The sequence below is a fragment of the Pipra filicauda genome, unplaced genomic scaffold (assembly GCF_003945595.2).
Source record: "Pipra filicauda isolate LSUMZ 115617 unplaced genomic scaffold, ASM394559v2 scaffold769_size99583_pilon, whole genome shotgun sequence".
Classification (NCBI taxonomy): Eukaryota; Metazoa; Chordata; class Aves; order Passeriformes; family Pipridae; genus Pipra; species Pipra filicauda.
This window is the reverse complement of record NW_024104941.1, coordinates 16,959-41,603: the sequence shown is the minus strand read 5'-3', so window position 1 is coordinate 41,603 and position 24,645 is coordinate 16,959. Positions and strand designations below refer to the sequence as shown.

General features: G+C 66.8%; 6 protein-coding genes across 9 annotated transcripts; 5 read left to right on the top strand and 1 right to left on the bottom strand.

The window, feature by feature from the left end:
* The first annotated feature begins 305 nt into the window (after positions 1 to 305).
* On the top strand, positions 306 to 3,184 carry MTCH2 (mitochondrial carrier 2). Its single transcript, XM_027742784.2, has 13 exons — positions 306 to 433; positions 510 to 594; positions 676 to 782; positions 880 to 906; positions 1,180 to 1,233; positions 1,312 to 1,369; positions 1,470 to 1,521; positions 1,602 to 1,661; positions 1,928 to 2,021; positions 2,136 to 2,183; positions 2,460 to 2,527; positions 2,777 to 2,852; positions 2,983 to 3,184. The coding sequence occupies exons 1-13, from the start codon at positions 347 to 349 to the stop codon at positions 3,067 to 3,069; spliced, it is 903 nt and encodes a 300-aa protein (XP_027598585.1). The 5' UTR covers positions 306 to 346; the 3' UTR covers positions 3,070 to 3,184.
* Positions 3,185 to 3,914: 730 nt separating this feature from the next.
* On the top strand, positions 3,915 to 5,664 carry NUDT8 (nudix hydrolase 8). Its single transcript, XM_039389771.1, has 4 exons — positions 3,915 to 4,244; positions 4,311 to 4,443; positions 5,180 to 5,257; positions 5,345 to 5,664. The coding sequence occupies exons 1-4, from the start codon at positions 4,021 to 4,023 to the stop codon at positions 5,573 to 5,575; spliced, it is 666 nt and encodes a 221-aa protein (XP_039245705.1). The 5' UTR covers positions 3,915 to 4,020; the 3' UTR covers positions 5,576 to 5,664.
* Positions 5,665 to 5,964: 300 nt separating this feature from the next.
* Positions 5,965 to 8,547, bottom strand: NDUFV1 (NADH:ubiquinone oxidoreductase core subunit V1). The gene is made up of 10 exons (XM_027742781.2): positions 8,382 to 8,547; positions 8,226 to 8,308; positions 7,980 to 8,150; positions 7,715 to 7,898; positions 7,442 to 7,631; positions 6,906 to 7,118; positions 6,666 to 6,832; positions 6,463 to 6,544; positions 6,246 to 6,391; positions 5,965 to 6,169 (listed from the first exon to the last, which is right to left on the bottom strand). The coding sequence occupies exons 1-10, from the start codon at positions 8,433 to 8,435 to the stop codon at positions 6,086 to 6,088; spliced, it is 1,374 nt and encodes a 457-aa protein (XP_027598582.1). The 5' UTR covers positions 8,436 to 8,547; the 3' UTR covers positions 5,965 to 6,085.
* Positions 8,548 to 8,752: 205 nt separating this feature from the next.
* On the top strand, positions 8,753 to 11,462 carry LOC113999384 (calcium-binding protein 2). Of its 2 annotated transcripts, none has more exons than XM_039389770.1 (7): positions 8,753 to 9,284; positions 9,730 to 9,891; positions 10,010 to 10,040; positions 10,123 to 10,257; positions 10,339 to 10,448; positions 10,538 to 10,685; positions 10,762 to 11,462. In XM_039389770.1, exons 1-7 carry the CDS (start codon positions 9,036 to 9,038, stop codon positions 10,785 to 10,787), a joined length of 861 nt encoding a protein of 286 aa, XP_039245704.1. In that variant the 5' UTR covers positions 8,753 to 9,035; the 3' UTR covers positions 10,788 to 11,462. The 2 variants fall into 2 exon arrangements, with proteins under 2 accessions (XP_039245704.1, XP_027598587.2); XM_027742786.2 differs by lacking the exon at positions 8,753 to 9,284 and adding an exon at positions 9,422 to 9,625.
* A 667-nt stretch (positions 11,463 to 12,129) lies between these two features.
* Positions 12,130 to 13,263, top strand: CDK2AP2 (cyclin dependent kinase 2 associated protein 2). Of its 2 annotated transcripts, none has more exons than XM_027742788.2 (4): positions 12,130 to 12,476; positions 12,600 to 12,700; positions 12,793 to 12,925; positions 13,049 to 13,263. In XM_027742788.2, the coding sequence occupies exons 1-4, from the start codon at positions 12,371 to 12,373 to the stop codon at positions 13,114 to 13,116; spliced, it is 408 nt and encodes a 135-aa protein (XP_027598589.1). In that variant the 5' UTR covers positions 12,130 to 12,370; the 3' UTR covers positions 13,117 to 13,263. The 2 variants fall into 2 exon arrangements, with proteins under 2 accessions (XP_027598589.1, XP_027598590.1); XM_027742789.2 differs by having other exon boundaries at positions 12,136 to 12,461.
* A 352-nt stretch (positions 13,264 to 13,615) lies between these two features.
* Positions 13,616 to 24,435, top strand: PITPNM1 (phosphatidylinositol transfer protein membrane associated 1). 2 transcript variants are annotated; one of them, XM_039389765.1, is made up of 24 exons: positions 13,616 to 13,632; positions 14,045 to 14,155; positions 14,809 to 15,023; positions 15,102 to 15,223; positions 17,401 to 17,625; positions 17,716 to 18,030; positions 18,443 to 18,538; positions 18,647 to 18,754; positions 18,864 to 18,925; positions 19,005 to 19,249; positions 19,517 to 19,706; positions 19,810 to 19,917; positions 20,008 to 20,150; positions 20,386 to 20,564; positions 20,907 to 21,077; positions 21,276 to 21,425; positions 21,498 to 21,658; positions 21,732 to 21,842; positions 21,975 to 22,091; positions 22,290 to 22,438; positions 22,542 to 22,691; positions 23,027 to 23,210; positions 23,460 to 23,588; positions 23,692 to 24,435. In XM_039389765.1, exons 2-24 carry the CDS (start codon positions 14,078 to 14,080, stop codon positions 23,956 to 23,958), a joined length of 3,675 nt encoding a protein of 1,224 aa, XP_039245699.1. In that variant the 5' UTR covers positions 13,616 to 13,632; positions 14,045 to 14,077; the 3' UTR covers positions 23,959 to 24,435. The 2 variants fall into 2 exon arrangements, with proteins under 2 accessions (XP_039245699.1, XP_027598579.1); XM_027742778.2 differs by lacking the exon at positions 13,616 to 13,632 and having other exon boundaries at positions 13,738 to 14,155; positions 21,510 to 21,658.
* Positions 24,436 to 24,645: the final 210 nt, after the last annotated feature.

The following is a 24,645-nucleotide window of genomic DNA, read 5'->3' as shown; positions in this document are numbered from 1 at the left end:
CCTGCTGGGACCCGCCTGCCCCCTTGTGCCCCGGCCTGCTGGCGCCCGTTCTAATTGCAGCGTCCCCGCGGGGGCCCCTTGTCCCCCAGAGGCTGCTGGCAGCTGGCCCCGGGCCACCCTGGTGTCCCCTCAGCCCTGTCACCGTGGGGTCCCCGCGGGCCCCGTTGCCATGGCAATGCCGCCGTGGCGACCCGGCCGTTCCCATGGCAACTCCGCTGCGTCCCCGCTGCGCCCCCTGGCGGCCGGATTCGCGTCACGGCGGCACCGGAAGTACCGGGGGAGGCGGAAGCGGAAGCGGCGGCGGCGGCGGCCGTGTCCTTCTGTGCCGTGACGCCGGGGCGGCACCATGGCGGACGCGGCCTCGCAGGTGCTGCTGGGCTCGGGGCTCACCGTGCTCTCGCAGCCGCTCATGTACGTGAAGGTGCTGGTGCAGGTAAGGGCTGAGTGGGCGGGGGGTGCGGGGCTCGGTACCGGCCGCGGTAGGATGCAGCCGCCTGTCCCCGCCGCAGGTGGGCTACGAGCCGCTGCCGCCCACCCTGGGGAGGAACATCTTCGGCCGCCAGGTGTACCAGCTGCCCGGCCTCTTCTCTTACGGTGAGTCCGCCCCGGTGGGGCCGCCCCGGTGCAGCCGTGGGGTCCCCCCGGGGCTGGGCTGACGGTCCCCGGTGTCCCCAGCCAAGCACATCGTGAAGGTGGACGGAAGAGCGGGACTCTTCAAAGGCCTGGCCCCGCGGCTGTGCTCCAGCGCCATCGGCACCGTGGTGCACAGCAAAGTGCTGCAGGTACCGGCACGGGCAGGGGCAGCCGGGGGGGCTCTGCCGCCGGGGACGGGGTCACCGGGACCCCCCGGCGGTGCTGACCCTGCCCTTTGCTCCACAGCACTACCAGGAGGCCGAGCAGGCTGAGGTGGGTGCAGAGGGGCTTCCCTCGGGAAATCTTCCTTCTCTCCTTTCTCCATCCCTGCCTTCTCCTTTCTTCCCCTCTCCATTTCTCTGTCCCTTCCCTCCATCCCTCCCTTCTCCCTCTATGATTTCCCTCCCCCCTTCCCACTCACCTTGGCCTCGGGCAGACTCTGCCCTGCTCCCGGAACGCTCCGGAGGGAGGGCCAGGATCTGCCAACCCCCTCACGTGTCTGGATGGACCGTGGGTGGTTCCCCCCTGACCTTTCCTCCCTCCCAGCCTGGAGCCACCAAGAAGGAGCCGGTGTCGTCGCTGGAGCAGGTACTGAAAGAGGTGAGGAGCAGGAGCAGGGGGGTGGCTCTGGGGTGTCCTGGCCCCGGCCCCTCCCAGTGACGCCCCGTTTGTCCCCAGACCTCCCGGGAGATGGTCGCCCGCTCCGCTGCCACCCTCATCACCCACCCCTTCCACGGTAGGTGCCTCCTGACCCCGGGGGCCGGGGAGGGAGGGCCAGGTGCCCCCTGTCCCCCCGATGTCCCCGCTGTGTCCCCAATGTCCCCGTGTGCCCACAGTGATCACCCTGCGCTGCATGGTGCAGTTCATCGGCCGCGAGACCAAGTACAGGTACGGCCTGGGGGGCTCGGGGGGGGGCTGGGGATCCCAGGATCCCCCCAGCTCATCCATCTTCTTCCTCCCCTTCCCAGTGGGACACTAAGCGCCTTCACCACGATCTACCGGGAAGAGGGAATCCTGGGATTCTTTGCGTGAGTGCCGGGGGTGGGGGGGGCATGACGCTGGTACGAAGGTGTGGTGGCCCTTCTTGGGAGCATTCTGGTCCCTCCAGCAGCTCCTGTGTCCCCTATGGATCATCCATCCAAGCATCCCTGCCTGCGGGGGGGTGGCTGTGCCCCCGTCACCCGCCTGCTCTGGGAACAGCCCCACCCCACCATCCCAAAGGAGCTGTTCCCAGCTCTCTGCACAGCCACACCCGAACCCTCAGCTAACATTCCCGCTGTTTCTTCCTTTCCAGCGGCCTCATCCCGCGGCTCCTCGGGGACATCCTGTCCCTGTGGCTCTGCAACATGCTGGCCTACCTCATCAACACGTATGCGCTGGAGAATGGGGTACGGATTCCGGGATCCAGGGGGACAGGGGCTGGCGGGAGGAACCTCCAGGGATGGTCCAGGGGGCCACAACCCTCTTGTGGGAGAATTCAGGTGCCTCTCCTCCATCCACAGGTCTCCACCATGGCTGAGATGAAGAGCTACTCGCAGGCAGTCACTGGGGTGAGTACAGCACACGGGTGGGAATTGGATCCTTTCCCTAGGGAATGGTGTGCTCCCAAAATCCTACGGCTGCCACGGTGGGCATGGAGCCAGGCTGGGATCAGCTGGATCAGCTCACAGGCCAGGGGATGCTCCATGGAGGACATGTGTCACCCCATGGAAGTGGCAGCAGTGGGCTCCCTCCCTGGGGTACAATTCCCAGGGGATCTTTAGGGGCTGGTTCTCCCCACGCAGAGGGAAGAAGGAACATCCTGTTATCCCTGCTTTTCCTTGCAGTTCTTTGCCAGCATGCTGACCTACCCCTTCGTCCTGGTGTCCAACCTGATGGCCGTGAACAACTGCGGGTGAGTCCCTAATCCCGGGAACATCCATGTCCCTCTGCCTGGATCAGCTCCTGGAACCACCTTTCTGAAGTTCCCAGATGGAAAAGGTGTTTCCAGCTCTCCACAGGGTTGATCCCTCTTTGATTGGGGCGGCAAAGCTTTTTGGGTTCAACCTAGTGTGGAGCTGTGGAGGGGACGGATCCCACCTCCCCGGGTGGGAATGATTCCCTGTGGGAGTAATTCCCGGCGGGTCTCCCCTCCCTTCCCCAGGCTGGCTGGGGGTCTCCTTCCCTACGCACCCACCTACTCCTCCTGGCTGGATTGCTGGAGCCAGCTGCACAGGGAGGTAAGTGCTGGAGCCGGGATGCACCGGGATACACTGGAATGTGGTGAGGAGCCGGGTGGGAGCTCCGCGGGGTTTGGGGGGGCCACACCAGCTCTCATGTGGCTGATCCGTGGTCGTTTTCCCTTTCCAGGGCAACATGAGCCGAGGGAACAGCCTGTTCTTCCGCAAGGTGCCGGTGGGGAAGCGATACGTGTGGGACGAGCGGAGGTTCCGCTGATTCCAGAGGCGGGAGCGGATTGTGGAGCTGATGCTGGGCTCCGGAAGCAAAGAATCATGGAGAGTGATGATTTCTATACAGTTTTTTAAAAATCATTTCCTGCTGAGAGCTGAAAGTGCATGTGTGAGAGTCTTTTTTTCACAGGGGTTTCCCAGGAAGCAGGGCTGACAGGTCTCCAGCATTCCCTGATTTATCCAGGAGCCTTTTTCCCAGCCTCAGACACTGCTGAGGCTCTTTACACAGGGGAAATTCCCCCGTGAGGTGACAGCACCTGGAATTGTCACCCCCTTACAAAAAACCACCTGTGCTGAGATGGGCTGTGCAGGGGGCCTCGGTTTCCCCTCGCTCACTCCAGGTGTTCTCCAGGTAGGACATCCAGGGCAGAGTCCTGACACTCCCAGGCACAGAGGGACAGCGAGGGTGTGGTGGCACGTGGGGGCTGTGAAAAGGGGAAGGAAATGTACAACACCTGGCAGGGTTGGAAAGGTTTAGAAGTGTACACCGGGAAGGGGTTTTTGGACACCTGGAGGGGTCACTGCAAAGCCCACGGAGGGGGGTGAGGTGAGGGTTGCACACCCTGGTGCGAGGTTTGCACACCCAGGGGTGCGTGTAAAGCTGGGAGGGGAGTCGCACGCCTGGCCGGGGTTGTTGCACACTGGAGGGGGCTGTTGCACGGCCGGAGCAGGACTTGCACACCCGGCAGGGACCTTGCAAAGGCAGCGGCCGTCGCACACCCAGCCAGAGGATCACACGCCTGGCAGGGGCATCGCAAAGCCGGCGGACGAGTTTCGTACCTGGCGGGGGCCGCGTCACACCCGGAGGAGGTTGTCGCACACCGGGCGGGGCCGTCGCGCACCCGCGGGGCCGTTCCCCGTCCCGGGACGGCCGGGGGCGGGCTCGGTCGGGGGAGGCGGAGCCGGTCCCTCCCTTCCCAATCCCCGTGCCGGCGCCATGGCGGGCCCGGGCGGTGCCGGTGCCGGTGCCGCGGACGCCGGGGATGTGCTGAGCGGCGGCAGCGAGCGGCGGTGCCGGGCGCGGCTGGCGGCGGGGGGCGCGGGGGGCGCGGCGGCCGCGGCCGCGGTGCTGGTGCCGCTGTGCTCGGTGCGCGGCCGCCCCGCGCTGCTCTTCACGCTCCGCTCCCGCCGCCTCGGCGGCCCCCACAGCGGCGACGTCAGGTACCGGCGGGGGGAGCGGGCGCCGGGGCCGGGCCGGCCCTGACCCCACCCCGATCCCTCCCGCAGCTTCCCCGGCGGGCGGCGGGACCCGGCGGACGCGGACGCGGTGGCCACGGCGCTGCGGGAGACGCGGGAGGAGCTGGGGGTGGCGGTGGCAGCAGCCAGCGTGTGGGGACAGCTGCGGACCCTGCCCGACCGGGTACCGGGCACCGGGAGCGCGGGGGCGGGACAAGGGCGCGGGGGGGGACAAGGACACAAGGGCAAGGGGCAGGAAATCGGTGACGGGAACACGGGTGACAGGTTCGATGATGGGTGATGGGTTCGAGGTGACGGGGACAAGGGTTATGGGTGACAGGGACACGGGTGACGGGAACACGGCAGCAGGGACACAGAGGAGGGCTTCCAAGTGACAGGGGCAGAGCAGCAGGGACACGGGTGATGGGGTTCTGGGTGACAGGGACGAAGGGGCAGGGTCCTGGGTGATGGGGTTGAGGTGATAGGGATGGGAGCTTCCGTGTGACAGGGGTTTGGGGTGACAGAGACAAGGCAGCAGGGACACAGGTGACAGGAGTTACAGGTGACAGGGACAGGCAGCTGGGTCACGTGTGATAGGGAACTTGGGTTAACAGGGACATGGGTGATAGGTTCAGGATGACAGGAACAAGGCAGCAGGGACATGGGTAACGGGTTTGGTGTGACAGGGATGCAAGTGACAGGGCTTACAGGTGATAGGGACAAGTCAGCAGGGACACAGGTGACAGGAGTTCTGGGGATTTAGGGTGACAGGGACACAGGGCAGTGGCTGCAGATGAAGGGGGGGTTTTGGGTGACACACACATGGTGGGGGCCTGGGTTGGGTGCAGGGGGGTCAAGGCACACGGGTGGCACTTTGGAGAGGGGCTTGTCACCCTATCCCTCGCTGACACACCTTCCAGCAAGGAATGACCATAGCGCCCGTCGTGGCCAACCTGGGGCCACTGGAGGCCTTGACACTGACCCCCAACCCCGACGAGGTGGGTGACCCCTCCCTGGGGCCTGCAGCCCTTTACTGGTGTCACTGGGTGTGTCACCACGGTGACCCCCTCACCTGTGCCCGGCAGGTGGAGGAGGTGTTCACCCTGCCCCTGGCTCACCTGCTGCGGGAGGAGAACCAGGGCTACACCCACTTCCGCACGGCCACCGGCTACGGGTACACCCTGCCTGTGTTCCTGAACGGCCCCCACAGGGTGTGGGGGCTCACGGCCATCATCACCGAGCTCACCCTGGAGCTGCTGCTGCCCGGCCGCTACTGCAAGAAGACCCACGTGCCACCCCGGAAACCCGTGGCCTGAGGGAGGAGGGGACAGGGGTGGCTCTGGGGCACCGAAGCCACTGGTGATGTTGCACACTGTGATTCAGTAAAAGCCATGTTTGGAACTGCCCCGGGCTCCAAGTCATGGAGCGTGGCCAGGACAGCTGTCCCCTGGCACTGGTACAGCAGGAGGTGTCCTGGGGACACCGTGGCAGGGAGCATGGACAAAGAGCTGTGTCCATGTGATCCCTCCACAGCCACTGCCTCTGCCCAGTCCCAGACAGGGGCTGCGGAGCCTCACAGAAAGCCACGATCTCCCCTCTGGGGTACCCAGACCCCATGATCCCCGGGGATCCCTTGCTCCAGGGAGGCAGGACCCAAAGCCCCCCCCCATCAGTCCCTTCCCACCATTTAATGTCCACCACGGAGCCCACGAGTGCAGCAGCGTTTATTGAGGCCCCTCCACAGAACCCTCCCAAAGTGCTGCCAGAACCCCAGAATCCCCTGAACCCCCTTCCAGGCAGGAAAAGGAACGGGTGGTCCTGCATCCTTACGCTGATGCCGCTCGGGCTTTGGCCTCCCTGAAGCGCCGCATCCTCTCCTCCAGCTCGGGGCGGAAGTGCCGGATGAGGCCCTGCAGGAGCAAAGGAGCCAGTTACCGGGGCGGGGAGAGGTTGGTGGCCTCCCCCAGGACTCCCCCGGGCCCCCACCTGCACGGGCCAGGCTGCGCCGTCGCCCAGGGCGCAGATGGTGTGCCCCTCGATCTGTTTGCTGATCTCCCAGAGCGCGTCGATCTCGGCCACCTGCGCGTCGCCCCGCACGAACCGCGCCATCACCTTGTTCATCCAGTCCACACCTGCGGGGTGGGGAGGGGTCAGGGCTCCGTGCTGTGCAACCCCTCGCCCCGCAGCCTTCCCCCGGCCTCACCTTCCCGGCACGGGGTGCACTGCCCGCAGCTCTCGTGCTTGTAGAACTCGATGAGGCGGGCGATGGCCTTGACGATGTCGGTCTGGGGGGTGGGAGAGGAGGGTGAGGCGAGGGAGGGGAGGGTGAGGCGAGGGAGGGGAGGGTGAGGCGAGGGAGGGGAGGGTGAGGGGCTGGGGGCGCCGGGCAGGGGGCCGGTCCCTTACGGATTTATCCATGACGATGACGGCGGCTGTGCCCAGCCCGCTCTGCGCCTGCACCAGGGAATCGAAGTCCATCAGCACCGTCTCACACACTGACTTGGGCAGCAGTGGCGTGGAGGAGCCCCCCGGGATCACAGCCAGCAGGTTGTCCCAGCCACCACGGACCCCCCCTGCAAAGAGAGGGGTGAGGAGCAGCCGCTCCAGGCCCGCCCCAGCACGGCACGGTCCAGCCCTGGCACCCACCAGCGTGTTTCTCGATGAGCTCCTTCAGCGGCACCGACATCTCCTCCTCCACCGTGCAGGGAGTGTTCACGTGCCCCGAGATGTTGAAGAGCTTGGTGCCCGAGTTCCGCTCCCGGCCGAAGCTGGCGAACCAGGCGCCGCCGCGCCGGCAGATCGTGGGTGCCACCGACACCGTCTCCACGTTGGCCACTGTGGTGGGGCAGCCGAAAACACCTGGGGAACGGAAGGAGAAAGTTCTTTCCTGGGAGGGTGGGGAAGGCCCTGGGATGGATTTCCCGGGGAAATTGTGGCTGCCCCATCCCTGGAAGTGTCCAAGCCAGTCTGGAGCAACCTGGTCTAGTGGGAGGTGTCCCTGCTCGTGGCAGGGAGTGGGAATGGGATGATCCTTAAGGTCCCTTCTCACCCAAACCAGGCTGTGATTCTATGAAACACTCTCAATGCTCTCAATGGATGTGGTGGTGGCTGTGTCGGTACCCCCGGGGACACTTGGCTTGGGGTAGCAGCTGGGAATTTGGGATGGAGCTGCGGGGCCGTACCCACGTCCGCAGGGAAGGGCGGCTTGAGGCGGGGCTTGCCCTGCTTGCCCTCGATGGACTCGATGAGCGCCGTCTCCTCCCCACAGATGTAGGCGCCGGCCCCGCGCACCACGAACACGTCGAAGGCGTATCCAGATCCGCAGGCGTCGGCTCCCAGCAGCCCGGCCTCGTACGCCTCCTGGATGGCCACCTGCAAGGGGGGCACGGGTGAGCCGTGACCCCCCGCACCGGCTCTGGGGCGCTGGCGGGGTGTTTTTGGGGCGCTCCCCGCACCTGCAGGTTGGAGGCCTCGTTGTAGAACTCCCCCCGGATGTAGATGTAGGCGGCCCGGGCGCCCATGGCCCGCCCCGCCACCAGGCAGCCCTCCAGCAGCTTGTGCGGGTCGTGCCGCATGATCTCCCGGTCCTTGCAAGTGCCCGGCTCGCCCTCGTCCGCGTTCACCACCAGGTACTTGGGTCTGGGGGCGGGGAAAGCTCCGGGACCGGCGCCAGCGGGGGGCTCCCCGCGGGCCCGGCGCCGCTCCCGGCCCCGCTCTCACCTGCCGTCCGGGGGCTTGTTCATGAAGCTCCACTTGAGCCCGGTGGGGAACCCGGCGCCGCCGCGGCCCCGCAGCCCCGAGGTCTTGATCTCGCCGAGGATCCAGTCCACGCCCTTGAGCAGGATCTCCTTCGTCTTGTACCAGTCGCCGCGGCGCAGGGCGCCCTGCAGCCTGCGGGCACCGCGCACGCTGGCACCGGGCGCGGGGCGCCGGGGCCGCGCCCGCCGCCCACCGGGGCTCACTCACCTCCAGTCGTGCCGCCCGTAGAGGTTGGTGAAGATCCGGTCCTCATCCCGCAGCGACCCGAACTGCGTCTTCTTGGGCGCCGTCTGCGGGGACACGCGAGCTCAGCACCGGGAGCACCGGGACCCGGCCCGGACGGTCCTGGAGCTCCCCGCTCACCGAGAAGGAGGCGGCGGGCAGGCGCCGGAGCGCCAGCAGCTGTCGGGCGGCCATGGTGGGGCGGCACCGGGATCGGGACCGGTCCCGGGATGGGGACCGGCACCGAGATCGGGGTCGGGATCGGCACCGGGACCGACCACCGTCACCTTCAGGCGCCCCCGCGGCGACGTCACGGGCAGCGCCGACGGCGCGACAGTGACGTCAGCGATCGGCACCGGAGCGGGGGCGTGGTTAGAAAGCCGGAGGCGTGGTCACAGTCAGGAGGCGTGGTCACGAAGCGGGGGGCGTGTCCTCCAGGACCACGTCGGGTGACATTGGGGAGCGGTCACGGCGGGGGGGCGTGGCCTCCGCGGCGGGGGGCGTGGCCAGGCCGGCGCCCGGCGCCACGTGCCCCGCGCCCGGTGCCGGGTCGGGTTTCGGGCGCTGAAACCAGAGCCCCACACGGGACCCCCCCGGAGCCCCCAGGGCCGCCCCGCTCCCCCCGCCCCGCGCCCCGGGGGGTCGCCGCGCTCCACCCGGTCTCCTGGGCGACACGGCGGGGCCCGAGGACAGCGCTGGCCTCGTCCCTGCGAGGGGCGAGCGCCTGTTCGGAGGGATCTGGTTTCCCCCCTGCGAGACTCCGGTGGTGGGGAGAAGGAGCGGGGAGCAGGCGGGATGTTCTTTCTCTTCCGCGGGTCGCAGCCGCGCGGCACCGGCAGCCCCGTGGCCCCCGGCTGCCGGGGCGGCCCCCGGCCCCACGGGCTCGGCAGGAGGGGCGCCCGCCGCCCCCGCCCGGCCCCGCGGCTCGGGGGTCCCGGCCCCGCGGGGAGCCGGGGGCGCTGGAGCCGTAGCGCTGCGTCCCCCTCGGAGCGGCGGCGGGCCGCCGAGGAGCTGGGGCCCCGGCCGCCCCCCGCTCTTGGGCAGGTAACCGGCGGCGGGGACAGGGCCGGGGCACGGCGGGCGCCGGGGACCCCGCGTGCCCCCGCGGGGAGGCTGCGGGACCGGGGAACAGCTGGGCGGCTCCCCACATCTGGAGCTGGGCGGCCGAGCGGGGAATAATCCGGAGGATTATGCGCGCGGGCGCGGCGCCCCCCCCTTCGCCTGCCCTGCATATCCCCAGATATTCCATAAAAACCTCAAATCCCCGGTGGCAGCCCCGCGGTCTGCGCCAGCCGGCCCCCCCGGGCCAGGCATGTCCTGCGGCGCGGGGGCAGCCCCCAGCCATGGGCAACTGCACCAAGACCCCTGAGCGGCGGCTCCCCAAGGTACGGCCGGGCCGGGCCGGCCCGTAGGGGCAGCAGGAGGAGGAGGAGGAGGGGGGGGTCCCAGCGCGGCCCCCCCGCGCCGCTGATGCCCGCTGTGCCCGCAGGACGGGAAGCCGCGCTCTGGCGTCCCGGGCTCCGGCGGGGGGGACCCGGAGGATGCGCTGGACTCGGCACAGACCCCCACTCTGCAGGGATACTCGGTGCTGCAGGGGCTGGTGGGGCCGGCCTGCATCTTCCTGCGGCAGAGCATCGCCATCACCCAGCGGGTACGTGCCCGTCTCCTCCCCGCGCCGCCCGTGCCCTCGGGGGGGTGAGGGCAGGATCCCTGCGGGATCCCTGGGAGTAGAACCCCTCCTTCGGCTCTTCCCCCTTTCTCTCCCCCAGGACCGGGAGCTGCGGCCCGAGGAGATTGAAGGTAAGGTGCCAGGGAGTGGGTCCCTCCCGGGGGGGTGCGTGGTGGTGCGAGGGGGCCGGCGGTGACGCTGTGGTGTCCCCAGAGCTGAAGCACGCGTTCCAGGAGTTCGACAAGGACCACGACGGCTACATCAGCTACAAGGACCTGGGCGAGTGCATGCGGACCATGGGCTACATGCCCACAGAGATGGAGCTCATAGAGCTGTCACAGCAGATCAGTATGTGGGGGGGCACGGGGCGTCCCCAACAATCCCTGCCCCCCCCCAGCACCATCCTGACACCCCCCCCTCCCACCACAGCCGGGGGCAAAGTAGATTTCGACGATTTCGTGGAGCTGATGGGCCCCAAGATGCTGGCGGAGACGGCGGATATGATAGGGATCAAGGAGCTGCGCGACGCCTTCCGTGAGGTGCGGTGAGGCGAGGGGCGGGGGGGCGGCCCGGCGGGCAGCCGGCATGCCGGCCGAAGGCAGCGGTGGCACCGTGCCCTGTGCCGCAGTTCGACACCAACGGGGACGGGCAGATCAGCATGGCGGAGCTGCGGGAGGCCATGCGCAAGCTGCTGGGGCAGCAGCTCAACTACCGCGAGGTGGACGAGATCCTCAAGGACGTGGATCTCAACGGCGACGGCCTGGTGGACTTTGAAGGTAGTGCGCGGCCAGGGGCCCAGGGGGGTGTCCCGGGGTTGTCTGCGATGTTCCCCATGTGCTTTCCCGCCGGCAGAGTTTGTGCGGATGATGTCGCGCTGAGGGCAGTGTGTGCCAACGTGGGACCCGGGCCCCCCCGTGCCTTACGACGAGGAGGGGGCTGTGCAGGGACCCCCAGCTGCAGGGGCCGGGGCGGTGTCGCCCCAGCCTGGGGTGAGGCCGAGCGCCGGGGCTACTCTGTTGCTGAGCTGCGACTGCGGCGGGAGGCGCCGGGGCCCAGGCCGGGACCCTTTTCGGCACAGACTCGGCCGAGCTTCGACCACTCTCGCTCTCATCTCTGCTCTCTCCCTCCATCATCCCCCTCCCCCCTCCGACCTCACCCCAAATGTCAGACCATCACAGTCTCCTCTCCTCCAGCTGTACCCCCTCCTGCTGCTCGTCCCTGCACCCTCTGTTCCTACCCCGTATCCCACGCTGAGCCCCTTAGGCTCCCCCCACGTTGTGTTTAATGTTGACCCCATGGCACAACCCACTCCATCACACGGTTTGAACTCAGACCTCCCCTTAACCTGCCTAACGTCCTCAGTGCAGGAGATGCTCCTGGGGGCCTCTGCCCCGCCGGGACCCCCTCGAGGAGAGAAACCGGGAATCAGGTGTTCCCAGGCGGAGGGGGCTCGGTGTGCTGCAGGCAGGGCTGGCACGGGTGCCCTTCCTCACCCTGGCTGCAGTTTTGGGGTCAATTCTGCCCTTTGGAAATGAAAAAAACCTCTCTCTGCACACTTCTGGGTTGTGTTTTATGTCGAGTTTCTGTAGGATTGATTAGTGACCGCACCATCCACAGGTGTCCCCCAACACCCAGGACCTGTGTCTCACAGAAGACCCCGGGGACCTGTGCTGGCCCGGGGTTGGGGGTCTGCACGGGGTCCCTGCACGGCGGGAGGCCGGTGAGGCCGGTCACAGGGACACCCTGGGATGTGCGACGGGCTTCACTCCCAGGGTCCGGGCCAGGGTTCCCCCCCAGGGTTCCCTCCCGGGATCAGGGACGGGGTTCCCCCTGGGATCAGGGCTGGGGTTCATTCCCGGGATCAGGGACGGGGTTCCCCTGGGATCAGGGCTGGGGTTCATTCCCGGGACCAGGGACGCGGTTCCCCCTGGGATCAGGGCTGGGGTTCATTCCGGGGATCAGGGCTGAGGTTCCCCCTGGGATCAGGGCTGGGGTTCACTCCCGGGGTTCACTCCCAGGGTTCACTCCCAGGGTCCGCTCCCGGTTCCCCCCCCAGGGGCGGTGCCGCCGGTCACGTGACCGGGAGGGGGCGGGGCCGACGCCCGGGTGTCTCCACGGTGACGGGCGGGCGCGCGCGCGCGCGCGCGCGAGCGGCGGGCGCGGCGACGTCAGGGCGCGTGACGGGCGACGCGCGTGCGTCATCACCGCGAGCGGCGGCGGTGGCGGCGGGGGAAGAGCCCCGGGAGAGCCCCGGGTCGGGCCGGGCCAGCGCAGCGCCACCGGGAACCGGGGCCGCCGCGCTCCGCTCCGGTCCCCGGCGTCCCGCCGGGCCGAGCGGGGCCAAGCTGAGCTGAAGAGAGGCGGACAGCGGCGCTACCACCGGCGGGGCGAGCGCGGGGGCCGCACGCCGACCCCCGCCGGGGGGCTCCAGGCACCCGGGAGCGGCGGGCGGCCGTCGGGGATGTCCTACAAGCCCATCGCTCCCGCCCCCGCCACCCCCGGAGCCGCCAGCGCCAGCCCCGCCCCGCCGGGGCCCGGGGCGCCGTCCGCCGGTGAGAGACCCCCCGGTAACCGCGGGGGGTTGGGGGCGACCGGTGCCGCCGGGGGGCACCGGGGAAGGGCGGGGCGGAGGCGCGGGGCGGGGGGTGCCGGGGCAGGGGGCTGCGGCCGTGACCCTCCGTCTCCCGCAGCCACGAGTGTCCCGTCGCCCTCCGGCTCCGTGCCCGGCGCCGCCGCCCCTTTCCGGCCGCTCTTCAATGACTTCGGGCCGCCGTCCATGGGTTACGTGCAGGTGAGGCGCGGGGCCGCGGGCGGCGGGGCCGGGGGCGGCGTTGGGGGCGGCCCCCAGCGCCACCGTGCCTCCGTGTGCCCCCGTTCCCGCAGGCCATGAAGCCCCCCGGGGCGCAGGGCTCGCAGAGCACCTACACCGACCTGCTCTCGGTCATCGAGGAGATGGGCAAGGAGATCCGGCCCACCTACGCCGGCAGCAAGAGCGCCATGGAGCGGCTGAAGCGGGGTACGGGCGGCGGCGGCGGAGGGACCGGGCGGCCCCCGGGGCTGCGCCCCCGCGGGGCTTCCCCAGCCCCGCTGCGGGGGAACCGGAGAGTGATGTGGGGTGTCCCTGTGCTTCTCCCCGCAGGGATCATCCACGCCCGGGCGCTGGTCAGGGAGTGCCTGGCAGAGACAGAGCGAAACGCCCGCACGTAACGGCAGCTGCCGCCCGGGACCCCCCGGGACCCCCGGTGGCGGCGGGGGGGGGGGCCGCCGTGCTGCCCGCGCCCCCCCCCCTCCCCGCGCTCTCCGCTCTTTATAAATGCCTGTTTTTATAAATAAAGGACAATGTTGGGACTTGGACTCGGTGTGTCCCCCTTCGGGGGGGGTCGCGGTGGGGACACGGGGTGGAGGTGGGGAGGGGGCGGGTCATCGGGGGAGCGTTTGGGGCCGCGCTAGGTGGGTATCCCGGAGCTCAAAGGCGCGGGAATGCTCAAACCTCTGTTTTATAACTTAAAAAGTGGCTTTTTTAAATAAAACCTCCCGTTTTTTCCGGGCGCGGTGTGTGTGGGGGGGCGGCTGTGCCGGTGCACGCGGAGCGCCCGTGAACGGCTCTCGCCGCCTCCCGCTGTCTGACGTCACGGGCCCCCCCCTCCCTGCCTACGTCACGGCCGTTGCCGTGGGAACGGGCTGTGATGTCACGATCCGAGGGACCGGTGCGGAGCGGCGCAGGTTCGGCGGGGCCGCGGCCGGGGGGCGGCGGGGCCGGGGGTGGGCACCAGGCTGGGGGGGGGGGGGGTTTGCCATGGCAACGGGGAGGGCGCCCGAGCCGGGCCGAAGCCGAGCTGAGCGGTGCCGAAGTGAGCCGAACCCGGACCCGAGCGGTGCCGAACTGAGCCGAACCCGCGGCCGAACCCGGGCCCGAACGGTTCCGAAGCAGTGCCGAACCCGGGCCCGAGCGGTTCCCAAGCGGTGCTGAAGCGGTGCTGAGCCGGCCCGAGCTGAGCCGAGCGGTTCCGAAGTGGTTCCGAACCGGCCCGAGCGGTTCCGAAGCGGTGCCGAGCGGTTCCGAAGTGGTGCCGAACCGGCCCGAGCGGTTCCGAAGCGGTGCCGAACCGGCCCTGTGTAACGGGAGCCCCCTCAGGCGCTGCCCCCGCCGCCCCCCGCCGCCGCCGCCATGCTGATCAAGGAGTACCACATCCTGCTGCCCATGAGCCTGGAGGAGTACCAGGTGGCACAGCTCTACATGATCCAGGTGGGCTGCGGGGCTGAGCACGGGGCGCTGCGGGGCGGCGGCTGGGAGCGGAGACTGGGGGGGCTGCATGGAGTGCAGGGGGCTGAGCATGGGGGGCTGTGGGGCTGAGCATGGGTGGGCAAGGGGCTGAGAGACTGAGTGTGGGGAACTGGGGGGATCGGGAATCGGTGGGGCCGAGCCTGGGGAGCTGGAGGCTGAGACTGAGGGGGTCCAGGGGGCTGGGAGAGGCCAGAGGTGATAGTCTGGGGGGCACAGGGTGCTGTGGGGGAGCATGAAGGGTGCGGGGGCTGAGCCTGGGGGCGCACAGGGGGCTTTGAGACTGAGCGTGGGGAGCTGGAGGGTGCAGGGACTGAGAAGTTGAGCCTGAGGAACTGGGGGTGCAGGGGGGCTGTTGGGCTGAACATGAAGATCTGGTGGGCTGTAGGGCCAAGCACAAAGCCTGGAGGGGCACGGTGGGGCCCAGGGATGCTCCCAAGGGATTGGCAGGGTGCAGGGGTGTCAGTGGGGTTCGGGTGGGTTTGGGGCTGCCGAGCCAAGGAGGGGGTCCTGGGAGCAGGTGGGCTGGCGGGGGTAGGAGCGTACGGGGACCCCGAGGGCCCACGGGGGTCTCAGGATCCGGGGGGGCTGTGCCTAGCCGTTGTCTCTCCCCGCAGAAGAAGAGCCGGGAGGAGTCGAGCGGCGAGGGCAGCGGAGTGGAGATCCTGGCCAACCGGCCCTACAGCGACGGCCCCGGGGGCAGCGGGCAGTACACACACAAGATCTACCACGTCGGCTCCCACATACCCAGCTGGTTCCGGGCGCTGCTCCCTAAAGCCGCGCTCCAGGTGGAGGAGGAGTCCTGGAACGCTTATCCCTACACACGCACCAGGTGGGGGCGAGAGGGGGGGGTGGCAGGGTGGGCTGTGGGGCTGGCCGTGCCTCCGGACTCAATGCTGTCCCCCTCCAGGTACACGTGTCCCTTCGTGGAGAAGTTTTCCATCGAGATAGAGACCTACTACCGGCCAGATGCAGGCCAGCAGACCAATGTCTTCAACCTGAGCGCGGCAGAGAAGAGGCAGAGGATTTTGGGTGAGTACGGCTGGCTCGGACACCAGGCAGGACTCGTGGCTGCTGGAATACCCACACGGTGATCCTGGGATGGGGATGTGGGTGTGTGGTGGGGCCTGAGGGGCTCGGCTTCCCTGCTTAGCTTTGCTCTCTGTGCTAGCCCCCGTGTTCTGGGGACCCTGGAAGGGAAGAGCTCCCTGGATCCTGAGCTACCTGCAGCCCAGCCTCCATGCTCCCTGTGCCCCAGACTCCCTGCTCCATGCTCTCTGTGCCCTAGGCTCCCTGCTCCAAGCTCCCTGCCTGCTCCCTCTCAGCACTGCTGAGTTAGATTCCACACTAAAGATATTTTCAGGGCCAGTTTTGTCCTCTGCCCCTTCCTTTGCCTCTGTTTCTGTTCGCAGTCTCCCCTTTTCAGTGCCAGCCTGCTTCTCTCTTCTTCCATGTCCCAGCCCTGTTTTGGCACGGATTTGCCTTCCCAGTCTCTCTGGGTGTATGTGGGACCACGCACTGGCCTCCTGCAGGGTGTTTTGGATCAGCTGGAGTGCAGGGAGCTGCAAAAATGTGTCCCCGTTTTCCCACCCCCCTGCCCTGCTTCCCCTCTCCCCAGGGCTTTGCTCCAGATTGCTCTCCGGCTCCTTTCTGGGGGGAGACCAGCGGGCAGAGCCAGGGGCTTGGGGTGGGATTCCTCCCTCCCTGGCGGGTTCCTGTTCCTGGTGGTGTAGATGTGGTCGGTTCAGGCGCTGGAGCGCGGAGTGTGACGCGCTGCCTCTTAAAATGGAGGCCTAAAATAGGCACTCGGAGGAAATGATTCATCTGACCTATTTCTCTCCCCGGCTCTTGCAGCACTGGGGATGTCCGGCCGGGATACCGGCAGCTCGGCCCTGGGGGGAGGAATTCTGCCCCTGCCACTGCCGGGAAGCAACTGGGGCCCAGCCGACGGCATCAGGGCATGGCCCTGTGCCTGCTGCCTGCTGCCCATCCAGTGGGCATTCCACAAGGCATGCAGCGTCTCCAGAGGCCGATGCCTCCCACAGGGAGCGGGGTTGGAGTGGGACCAGCCCCTACGTGGATCCCGCTGGGATTTTCTTTGCGCTGGTGTCCCGTAGCACCGACAGATTTAAACCCATCTCACGTTTCAAAGGGCGATGGAATAACAGAGTCTGGGCGATCCGCAGGGATAACTGCTTCCTTGGCAGCTTTCTCTCAGTGGTAAAAGCAAAGAGAGTCAGATTGTGGTGGGAATGACGCTGCCAGGAGCTGCCTGGGGACAGCAGGTCCTATCCCTGTTCCTTGCTGTTGCTATCCAAGATGCTTGGCGTTGTGTCATGCCTTGCATCATTTTTGTGTATTCAGGGCATCTCTTCTTTCCTTTTTTTCTCCCTTTTTTCAGCCCAAGCTAGAGGAAGAGGCGGCCAGCACGTTGGGGACATCAAGGGGGGCAAATAAATGGAGGGTTTGGCATATCCCAGGAATGAGGAGAACGCTGCAGGACAGTCCTAGGAGCCAGTGAGGTGCTCTGGGACCCTCCAGACTAGGTTGGAGGGATCTGGCCTGGAGACAGGGCTGAAAAAGCCAAATTTCAGGAGATTTTGTGCTGGGTTGAGCCCAAATGGCCCCCCATGGGCTATTGGATTGTGTTTTCCTGGTTGCTGTGCATGAGCCCCTCTCCAGGTTTGGGGAGGTCACGCCCATGTAGGGGGAGGTTGCCCACATTTTGGAAGAGGCCGCTCCTGTCTGGGGATGGGAGTTGTTGCCATTCATCCCCTGGCTCTCCAGAGGCTCCTGTGTCAGGGGACCCCCGGGGTTTTTGGGGGGGCAGAGCTGGGAGCTGTGCTGAGCTGCCCAGAGATGCTGTGGCTGCCCCATCCCTGGAAGTGTCCAAGGCCGTATTGGACAGGGCTTGGGGCAACCTAAGCTAGTGGAAAGTGTCTCTGCCCATGGCAGGGGAGTGGAATGAGATGAGCTTTAAGGTCCCTTCAACCCAAATCATTCCAGGATTCCATGATTTTAGGTCTCCAGGATTTTAGGGTTCTAGGATAGAAAATGTTTGCTGCTGGCTGTGTTGGGCAGACAGCTTGTGAGAACAATTTGACTTGATTTTTGTCCGTTTTTCTTTTTTTTTTCCATTTTTCCTTTTTTTTTCCTACCTGTACCCCCTCGCCGAGTGCTGCGAGGTGACAGGCGCTGTTCCCCCGCAGACACCATCGACATCGTGCGTGATCCCATCTCCCCGGGGGAATACAAGCCCGAGGAGGATCCCAAACTCTACCACTCCTCCAAGACGGGCCGGGGGCCGCTGGGTGATGACTGGCTGGAGGTGGCGGCAGCCGGCGGGCCCCTCATGTGCGCCTACAAGCTGTGCAAGGTGGAATTCCGCTACTGGGGGATGCAGTCCAAGATCGAGCAGTTCATCCACGATGTGGGTGAGTCCAGAGCCAGGGACTGCTGGCGGGGGAATTTGGGGAGCCGTGGGGCCTCGCCAGCCTTGCCACCCCCCTCTTTTCCCCCCTCAGGTCTGAGGAAGGTGATGCTGCGCGCCCACCGCCAAGCCTGGTGCTGGCAGGACGAGTGGACGGACCTGACGATGGAGGATATCCGGCAGCTGGAGGAGGAGACGGCGCGGATGCTGGCACAGAAGATGGCCAAGTGCGGCGAGGCCGAGGAGCCCCCCACGGCCGGCATCAGCCCCGAGGGGAGGCCGGAGGCAGGGGGGCCCGGTGGGCAGGAGGGGGCCGAGCTGCAGGGCGGGACCGATGCCTCCTCAGATGATACCTTTGCCAAACAGTGGTCCACCTCTTCCCGGTCCTCCTACTCTTCCCAGCATGGAGGTGAGAGACCAGGTCCTGCATGGATGGGATGGGGACTCCAACCCCCCAGGTGCTGCTGTTCTCCATAGGAGATCTGTCAGGGGACTCTTTTCCCTGGTTTGGGTCTCCTGAGGCGGGCTCCGGGTGTCCCAGGTCTGGTCACAGATCTCCTGAAGGGGCTCTGGGTGAGCCAGTGATGGCTCTGGGTGACCCAGGGATGGCCCAGGGTCTCCTGGGTGGGCTCTCAGTGACTCAGGGATGGCTCTGGGTGACACAGGGATGGATGTGTGTTACCTGGGCGTGGTCTGGGTGATCCAGGGATGGCCCCGAATCTCCCTGGGTGGGTCTGGATGCAGAACCAGGCAGGAGCTATGGGGCAGGAGCGAGGTCTCACTGTGGGGGTGTCTGTGTGCTGACCCCCTGCCGGTGGCAGGGGGCGTGTCTCCTCAGAGCCTGTCGGAGTGGCGGATGCAGAACATTGCCCGGGACTCCGAGAACAGCTCCGAAGAGGAATTTTTCGATGCCCATGGTACAGGCACTGGCTCGGGGTGGGCTGGAGGGGGGACAGGGAAGTCTCAGAGTGGGGGTGCAGGCACGGGCGAGATCCCCCTGCCCAAACCCCTCCCTGCCTTCACAGAGGACCTGTCTGACAGTGACGAGGTCTTTGCCAAGGAGATGACCAAGTGGAGCTCCAATGACTTCTTGGACACGCTGGAGCGACCGGCAGAGCTGGATGAGGCAATGGGTGAGCGCTGGGGGGGCTCTGGCCTCAAATCCTGGTGTGAGTGTCCTGGGAGGGGGCTGATTCCCACCTGGAGACCCCAGCCAGGCTCACCGGGACTGTGTGCTCACAGGGGATGGAGCCAGTGCTGCCAAGGCAGACGGTGAAGGACTGGGAACGTCTGGCTTCCCCGAGGTGCGTGTCCCATGCCCCCGCCCTCAGACCCTGGCCCCCGGCCGTGCCCCCCCCAACTTCAGCGCTCTCCTTCCTGCAGGGCGGCGCAGCGGAGAGCGCGGAGCAGATGTGCCGGATCCACGCGCTCTTCCTCATCCTGCACAGCGGGAACATCCTGGATCAGGGTGCGGGCGAGCCGGGCTCCAAGCAGGCGGATGTGCAGACACTGGCGGCCACCTTCGACGCCGTCACCCGTGTCCACTTCCCCGAGGCGCTGGGACACGTGGCACTGCGCCTGGTGCCCTGCCCGCCCATCTGCGCCGCGGCCTACACCCTCGTCTCCAAGTACGCATTCACGATGGGAGAGGGGGAGAACGGGGAGCTGATGGCCTCAGAGAGGGGACTTTGCTTCTCCTAAGAAGGCATCTAGGATGACGGGTGGGATAGGGGTAATCCCCGCTGTAGCATCCCAGGACAAACAAATATCATGGCATGGGGTGGGTTGGGATGGGGATTACTCCTAGTGCAGTATCCTGGGGTGAACAAGCACCATGCGGTGGGACAGGGACATTGGGACAGCCCCATTCATCCCCTTCCTCGTGTCCCCCTCAGGCTCAGCCCCTACAGCCACGACAGGGACAGCCTGTCCAGCAGCCAGGACCACATCCCGCTGGCAGCGCTCCCACTGCTGGCCACATCCTCAGGCACCTACCAGCACGCCGTGGGCACCGTCATCGCCCGTGCCAACCAGGCCTACGGAGCCTTCCTGCACTCCGGGGAGGGCGCCGGCTTCTGCGGCCAGGTGAGGGGGGATTTTGGGGGAAGCTTGGCTCCAGGGTCCGGCTGTGGCGCTGCACGGGGGGTTTGGGGGTGTCACACCACTCATGGGTGTGTGCCCTCCACAGGTGGTGCTGCTGGGGGACTGCGTGGGCGGCATCCTGGGGTTCGACGCGCTGTGCCAGAGCCGGGCGGGCTCCGGGGGCAGCCGGAGCAGCAGCCGCCGTGGCAGCCTGGTGAGTGCCTGCACCCCAACACCCTCTGGGGAAGGTTCAGGGGTGCACTGGGGGCTACATGGGGTCTGGGTGTTTGTTGCCTCTCCCCAGAGCACAGAGCCTGTCTCCCCGGAGCTGTGCAGCAGCAGAGACCCACTGGCCGATGGGACAGAGGGAGCAGCAGGATTGGGCCAGGCCAGCCCTGAGCTCCTGGGGGCACAGGGGGACAGCCACCAGCACAGCTCCTCGTCCAGGTGAGCCCGAGGGGCATGGTTGACATCTTGATTAATTTTGTGCTTTATGGAAAGGGCAGAATTCCTGTCTGCTCCAGGCTGGGAAGAAGCATTTCATGGGGGCTGCCTGCCCTGGGAGGGTCTTGCTGGAACTCCTCTGGGATAGTGGAGCTGTGCCAGGCACAGCTTTGCCCCTGAGTGGGTGGGAGCAGGACACTGCCCTCCCTCCTCATGCCTACTGTCCCTGCTGTCCCAGCCTGCAGGCCAGCGAGGCCCCGCTGGAGGCAGAGGCACCCCGGAGTGGCACTGCAGTGCTGGATGGGGCAGAGGGTGCCAGCACCCGCCTTGAATTTAAGGTATCCGGCTTCTTCCTCTTTGGCTCCCCGCTGGGGCTGGTGCTCGCGCTACGCAAGACCGTCATGCCTGCTCTGGATGGTGAGGAGCCCTGCCAGCCCCTGTGCCAGCCCCTGACCCTCCCTGCGGGGACTTGAGTCCCTGAGTTGTGCTCCCTGCACAAGCCTGAGCCCCCCGGGACCTTCCCAAAGAGCCCTGCTTGGGTTTGAGCCCCTCACATGCCCAGGCCTGGCTGTGTGGGTGTTAGTGGTGGTGGGTTGCTAAGTGTCTCCGCTCTGTGCCAGCCCCAGCCCATCCCCAGTGCCCCCAAATTTCCCTCCCTAGCCTTTCCTCTCGCTGTGTCCTGCTTTACCCCTCCTGGGTGCTTTGCTTCTGGTGCCCCCCAGCCCTCGTGGGCGCCCCTGACCCCGCTCTGTGCCGCAGTGGCCCAGCTGCATCCCGCCTGCGACCAAATCTACAACCTGTTCCACGCCGCCGATCCCTGCGCCTCTCGCCTGGAGCCCCTCCTGGCCAAGGCCTTCCACGCTGTGCCCCCGCTCAGCGTGCCCCGCTATCAGAAGTACCCCCTGGGTGATGGCACCTCGTCCCTGCTGGGTGAGCAGGTCCCCACCGGTCTGGTCCCGGGCACCCCAGGGTCACATTGGGGTACCCAGAGCATCCACAGCCTGGCTGGGTGGGGGGAAAGGGATGTGCAAGTTCTTCTTGCCCCTCTGGGGCTCTGCTGGGGTGGGGTCCCGGGGTGGTGGGGTGTCCCTGGGGGCTCTGGGTGTGCTCACCCAGCTCTCTCTGCAGCGGAGGCCCTGCAGACACATTCTGCCCTGTTCCTGCCCAAAGTGGATGTGGCTGCCCCCCCTACTCCCACTGGCAGCTTCGGGGGCTTCTGGAGGGGCAGTGAGCCGGCAGAGCCCCCCACTCCTGCCAACACCAGCGAGGTTGTCAAAAGTAAGTGCCATTCCTGCCCTGTCCTTCCCGTCCCATCCCATGGGATGAGGCACGGGAATGGCTTCATTCCAGCTCTCCCCGCAGTCCTAGAGCGCTGGTGGGGCCCGAAGCGCATCGACTACTCGCTGTACTGCCCCGATGCCCTGACCGCCTTCCCCACCATCACCCTGCCCCACCTCTTCCACGCCAGCTACTGGGAGTCCTCCGACGTGGTGGCCTTCATCCTGCGCCAGGTACGGCGGGCGCAGTGGGGTGGGCGAGAAGCCGGGGCCCCTGGAGGCTGAGCCGGGGCCGTGCCATCGGCAGGTGATGGAGAAGGAGGGGCCACAGCCAGCAGAGAGTGAGGAGAGCTCCATCTACAGCCCCGCCATCCCTCGGGAGAAGTGGCAGCGCAAGCGAACCCAAGTGAAGATCCGGGTACGTGGCCTGTGGCCAGCAGGAGCCCACGCAGGGCATCCTGGGGTCATGCACCTGGGAGGGTTCTGAGACAGTCCCGCAGCCCAGCGGTGTCCCTGTGTCACCCTTTCTGAGCCCGCCGTGCCCCCACAGAACGTGACGGCCAACCACCGGGCCTGCGACGTGATCGTGTGCGAGGGCAAAGCGCAGGTCCTGAGCGGGCGCTTCATGTACGGACCCCTGGACGTGGTGACACTGACCGGGGAGAAGGTACTGCTGGGTCATGGTGCCACCGGGACCCCCTCAAATAGGGGCTGTCCAGGACGGGGCACGGGGCTGGTGTCACCCATGGCAGGGGGTGAACAGGACCCTGCATGGGATGGGGGGAGAGGGTCGTAAGGACTCTCAAGTGGGGACACAGCAGGATGTTGGGGTTCAGCCTGTGCCCAGCCTGTTTCCCTCTTCCAGGTGGACATCTACATCATGACACAGCCGCTGTCAGGGAAGTGGCTGTACTATGGCACCGAGGTGACAAGCGGCAGCGGACGCCTGACCTTCACCATCCCTCCAGACAAGGCTCTGGCCATCGGGATCTACCCCGTGCGCATGGTGGTCAGGTGAGGTGTCACCTCAGTTCCTCCTCCAGCCTTTTTGGCAGAGCTACACCTGCCCTTCTGGCAGCAGAGGCCAAGGGCCAAGCTCCCACGTCTGCCGTTCCAGGGGGGATCACAGCTATGCCGAGGCGTACCTGACCGTGGTGGCCCGCGGCACCGAGTCCGTCGTGTTCAGCATCGACGGCTCCTTCACTGCCAGCGTCTCCATCATGGGCAGCGACCCCAAAGTGCGGGCGGGGGCTGTGGACGTCGTAAGGTGGGTGCCCTTCGGTCAGGGGGACAATCTCTTCCCTCTTTGATGCTGTGGTGACAACCCAGTTGAAGGGTAGGGAGGGTATTGGAGTAGGGACAAATTGGGGGATGTCCCACTGCCCTTGCCTCAACACACCATCTATTCTGCTGCTTTATTGTGGAAAATAATCCCCTCGAGGTTTGGATGTGATCCCCACAGCTCTGCTGTGCCTTCCCCTTGATAAAGTCCTTGAGAGCAGGGAGGTTTTGGAGGCAGCCACATATTGTATTGTGTGTGGCTTCCTGCCAGCAGGACTGGCCCCACACAGGCTCCTGGCAGCCACCCCTGTCCCCTCCTAGGCACTGGCAGGACGCGGGGTACATGATCATCTACGTGACGGGGCGCCCCGACATGCAGAAGCACCGTGTGGTGGCTTGGCTGTCCCAGCACAACTTCCCCCACGGCGCTGTCTCCTTCTGTGACGGGCTCACCCACGACCCACTGCGCCAGAAAGCTGCCTTCCTGCAGAGCCTGCGCACTGAGGTGGGCACGGGGCACTGGCGGGGGGGACACGGGGCTGGGGGCAGTGGCAGGGTGGGCTGTGCTGCAGCCTGTGCAGCTCTGCGTCCCCATGGAGACACTGGGAGCTGGACCCCCCTGCCATGGTGGAGCTGGCAGCCTCTGGGGGCAGCCCCCAGCCATCCCTCATAGCACGAGGGTGTCCCAGCCCATGGGGTGGTTGTCCCTGTGGGTAGGGTCTTTCCGTGCCCTAACACTCCTGTCCCTGGGCAGGCAGAGATCTCCATCATCGCTGGGTACGGCTCCACCAAGGATGTCTCAGTCTACAGCTCGCTGGGCCTCGCACCAGCACACATCTACATCGTGGGACGGGCCGTCAAGAAGTTCCACAACCAGTGCCAGGTATGATGGTGGCAGGGTTGGGGACAGGCTGGGGACATGGCATGATGGCTGACCCCACCAGCCGGCCGCTGCCGTGGGCTCAGGCTGTCCATGTGTCCCGCAGTTTCTCTCCGAAGGCTATGTCGCCCACCTGGCCCAGCTGGAAGCGGCAGCTCTGGCCCACTCCCCCAAGGGGCCCCCACGACCCGTGCTGGGCAAAGGCACCTACGGCTGCCCAGCGCCCGTCGACTTCCTCCGGAAGCAGAGCCAACTGCTGCGCTCCCGGGGCTCCAGCCAGGCAGAGCGGGATGGGGGGCCCCCCTCGGCACCCCCTGGCTTGGCCCGGGCCAAGCCCCGCAGCGTCAGCCTCAAGCTGGAGGGTGAGGAGTGAGGGTGGCACGGCCATGTCCCCCCTCCACTGTGATCCCTAATTTCCCAGCCAGCAGCACCTGGGGCCGGAGCCGGCACTGAGCCATGAGCCCATAGGAAGGAGATGAGGGCGCTGGGTCCCCTGTGACCAAGGGGTGCTGGGAGACAGCACTCCGAGCCCCCCCGAGGGCCAGAGTGATCCCCTTGGGGCTGAGCCCCCCCGGGTCCCCCCGACTGCCCCCAGCCCCGTCCCTCCCATGTCCCTTGGGGCTGTTGGGCAGTGCCTGGTGGAGTCTGTGCCCTGGGGTCACTGTCCCTGTGCAGAACTGGGGGGCTGTGGCTGTGCCCCAAGGCAAGTGGCACCTCCCTGCTCCCCACCTATTTATTTCCGTCCGGTGTCGCGGGGCAGGGCTGGGTTGGGGTTCCAGAGCGGTTCCTCTGTTGCCCCTGTTTTGTTTCGGTGTTGAATAAAGAGATGTTACGACGAGGCGCCGGCGCCCCCGTGCCTGCTCTGTACCCACTGCCCCTGGACATGGCCTCAGCACTCCCACCCTCTGGGAAGGCCCTGGGGTACCCTCAGGGACACGGAGTCACACAGGGACGTGGCCTTGGGGCACAGCAATTTAGGACAAGGAGAAAAGCCTGGGGTGTGTGGGCTGCGCCGCTGCTCTAGGGTATGTACCGATAACCTCCTCCAGCCCTCTTCCTG

Bases quoted from the DNA above. Each gene is read 5' to 3' on its own strand.
- MTCH2 (XM_027742784.2), top strand. From the start codon at position 347: ATGGCGGACGCGGCCTCGCAGGTGCTGCTGGGCTCGGGGCTCACCGTG. The intron at 1,234-1,311 runs GTGAGGAGCAGG...GTTTGTCCCCAG, and splicing joins TGGAGCAGGTACTGAAAGAG to ACCTCCCGGGAGATGGTCGC. The intron at 1,522-1,601 runs GTACGGCCTGGG...TCCCCTTCCCAG, and splicing joins GGCCGCGAGACCAAGTACAG to TGGGACACTAAGCGCCTTCA.
- NUDT8 (XM_039389771.1), top strand. From the start codon at position 4,021: ATGGCGGGCCCGGGCGGTGCCGGTGCCGGTGCCGCGGACGCCGGGGAT. The intron at 4,245-4,310 runs GTACCGGCGGGG...TCCCTCCCGCAG, and splicing joins CCCCACAGCGGCGACGTCAG to CTTCCCCGGCGGGCGGCGGG. The intron at 5,258-5,344 runs GTGGGTGACCCC...TGTGCCCGGCAG, and splicing joins TGACCCCCAACCCCGACGAG to GTGGAGGAGGTGTTCACCCT.
- NDUFV1 (XM_027742781.2), bottom strand. From the start codon at position 8,435: ATGGCCGCCCGACAGCTGCTGGCGCTCCGGCGCCTGCCCGCCGCCTCC. The intron at 7,119-7,441 runs GTACGGCCCCGC...TCCGTTCCCCAG, and splicing joins GCCCTTCCCTGCGGACGTGG to GTGTTTTCGGCTGCCCCACC. The intron at 6,545-6,665 runs GTAAGGGACCGG...CCCACCCCCCAG, and splicing joins TCATCGTCATGGATAAATCC to ACCGACATCGTCAAGGCCAT.
- LOC113999384 (XM_039389770.1), top strand. From the start codon at position 9,036: ATGTTCTTTCTCTTCCGCGGGTCGCAGCCGCGCGGCACCGGCAGCCCC. The intron at 9,285-9,729 runs GTAACCGGCGGC...CTGTGCCCGCAG, and splicing joins CGCCCCCCGCTCTTGGGCAG to GACGGGAAGCCGCGCTCTGG. The intron at 10,449-10,537 runs GTGCGGTGAGGC...CCTGTGCCGCAG, and splicing joins TGCGCGACGCCTTCCGTGAG to TTCGACACCAACGGGGACGG.
- CDK2AP2 (XM_027742788.2), top strand. From the start codon at position 12,371: ATGTCCTACAAGCCCATCGCTCCCGCCCCCGCCACCCCCGGAGCCGCC. The intron at 12,701-12,792 runs GTGAGGCGCGGG...CCGTTCCCGCAG, and splicing joins CGTCCATGGGTTACGTGCAG to GCCATGAAGCCCCCCGGGGC. The intron at 12,926-13,048 runs GTACGGGCGGCG...TTCTCCCCGCAG, and splicing joins CATGGAGCGGCTGAAGCGGG to GGATCATCCACGCCCGGGCG.
- PITPNM1 (XM_039389765.1), top strand. From the start codon at position 14,078: ATGCTGATCAAGGAGTACCACATCCTGCTGCCCATGAGCCTGGAGGAG. The intron at 20,151-20,385 runs GTGAGCCCGAGG...CTGCTGTCCCAG, and splicing joins CAGCACAGCTCCTCGTCCAG to CCTGCAGGCCAGCGAGGCCC. The intron at 23,211-23,459 runs GTGGGCACGGGG...GTCCCTGGGCAG, and splicing joins TGCAGAGCCTGCGCACTGAG to GCAGAGATCTCCATCATCGC.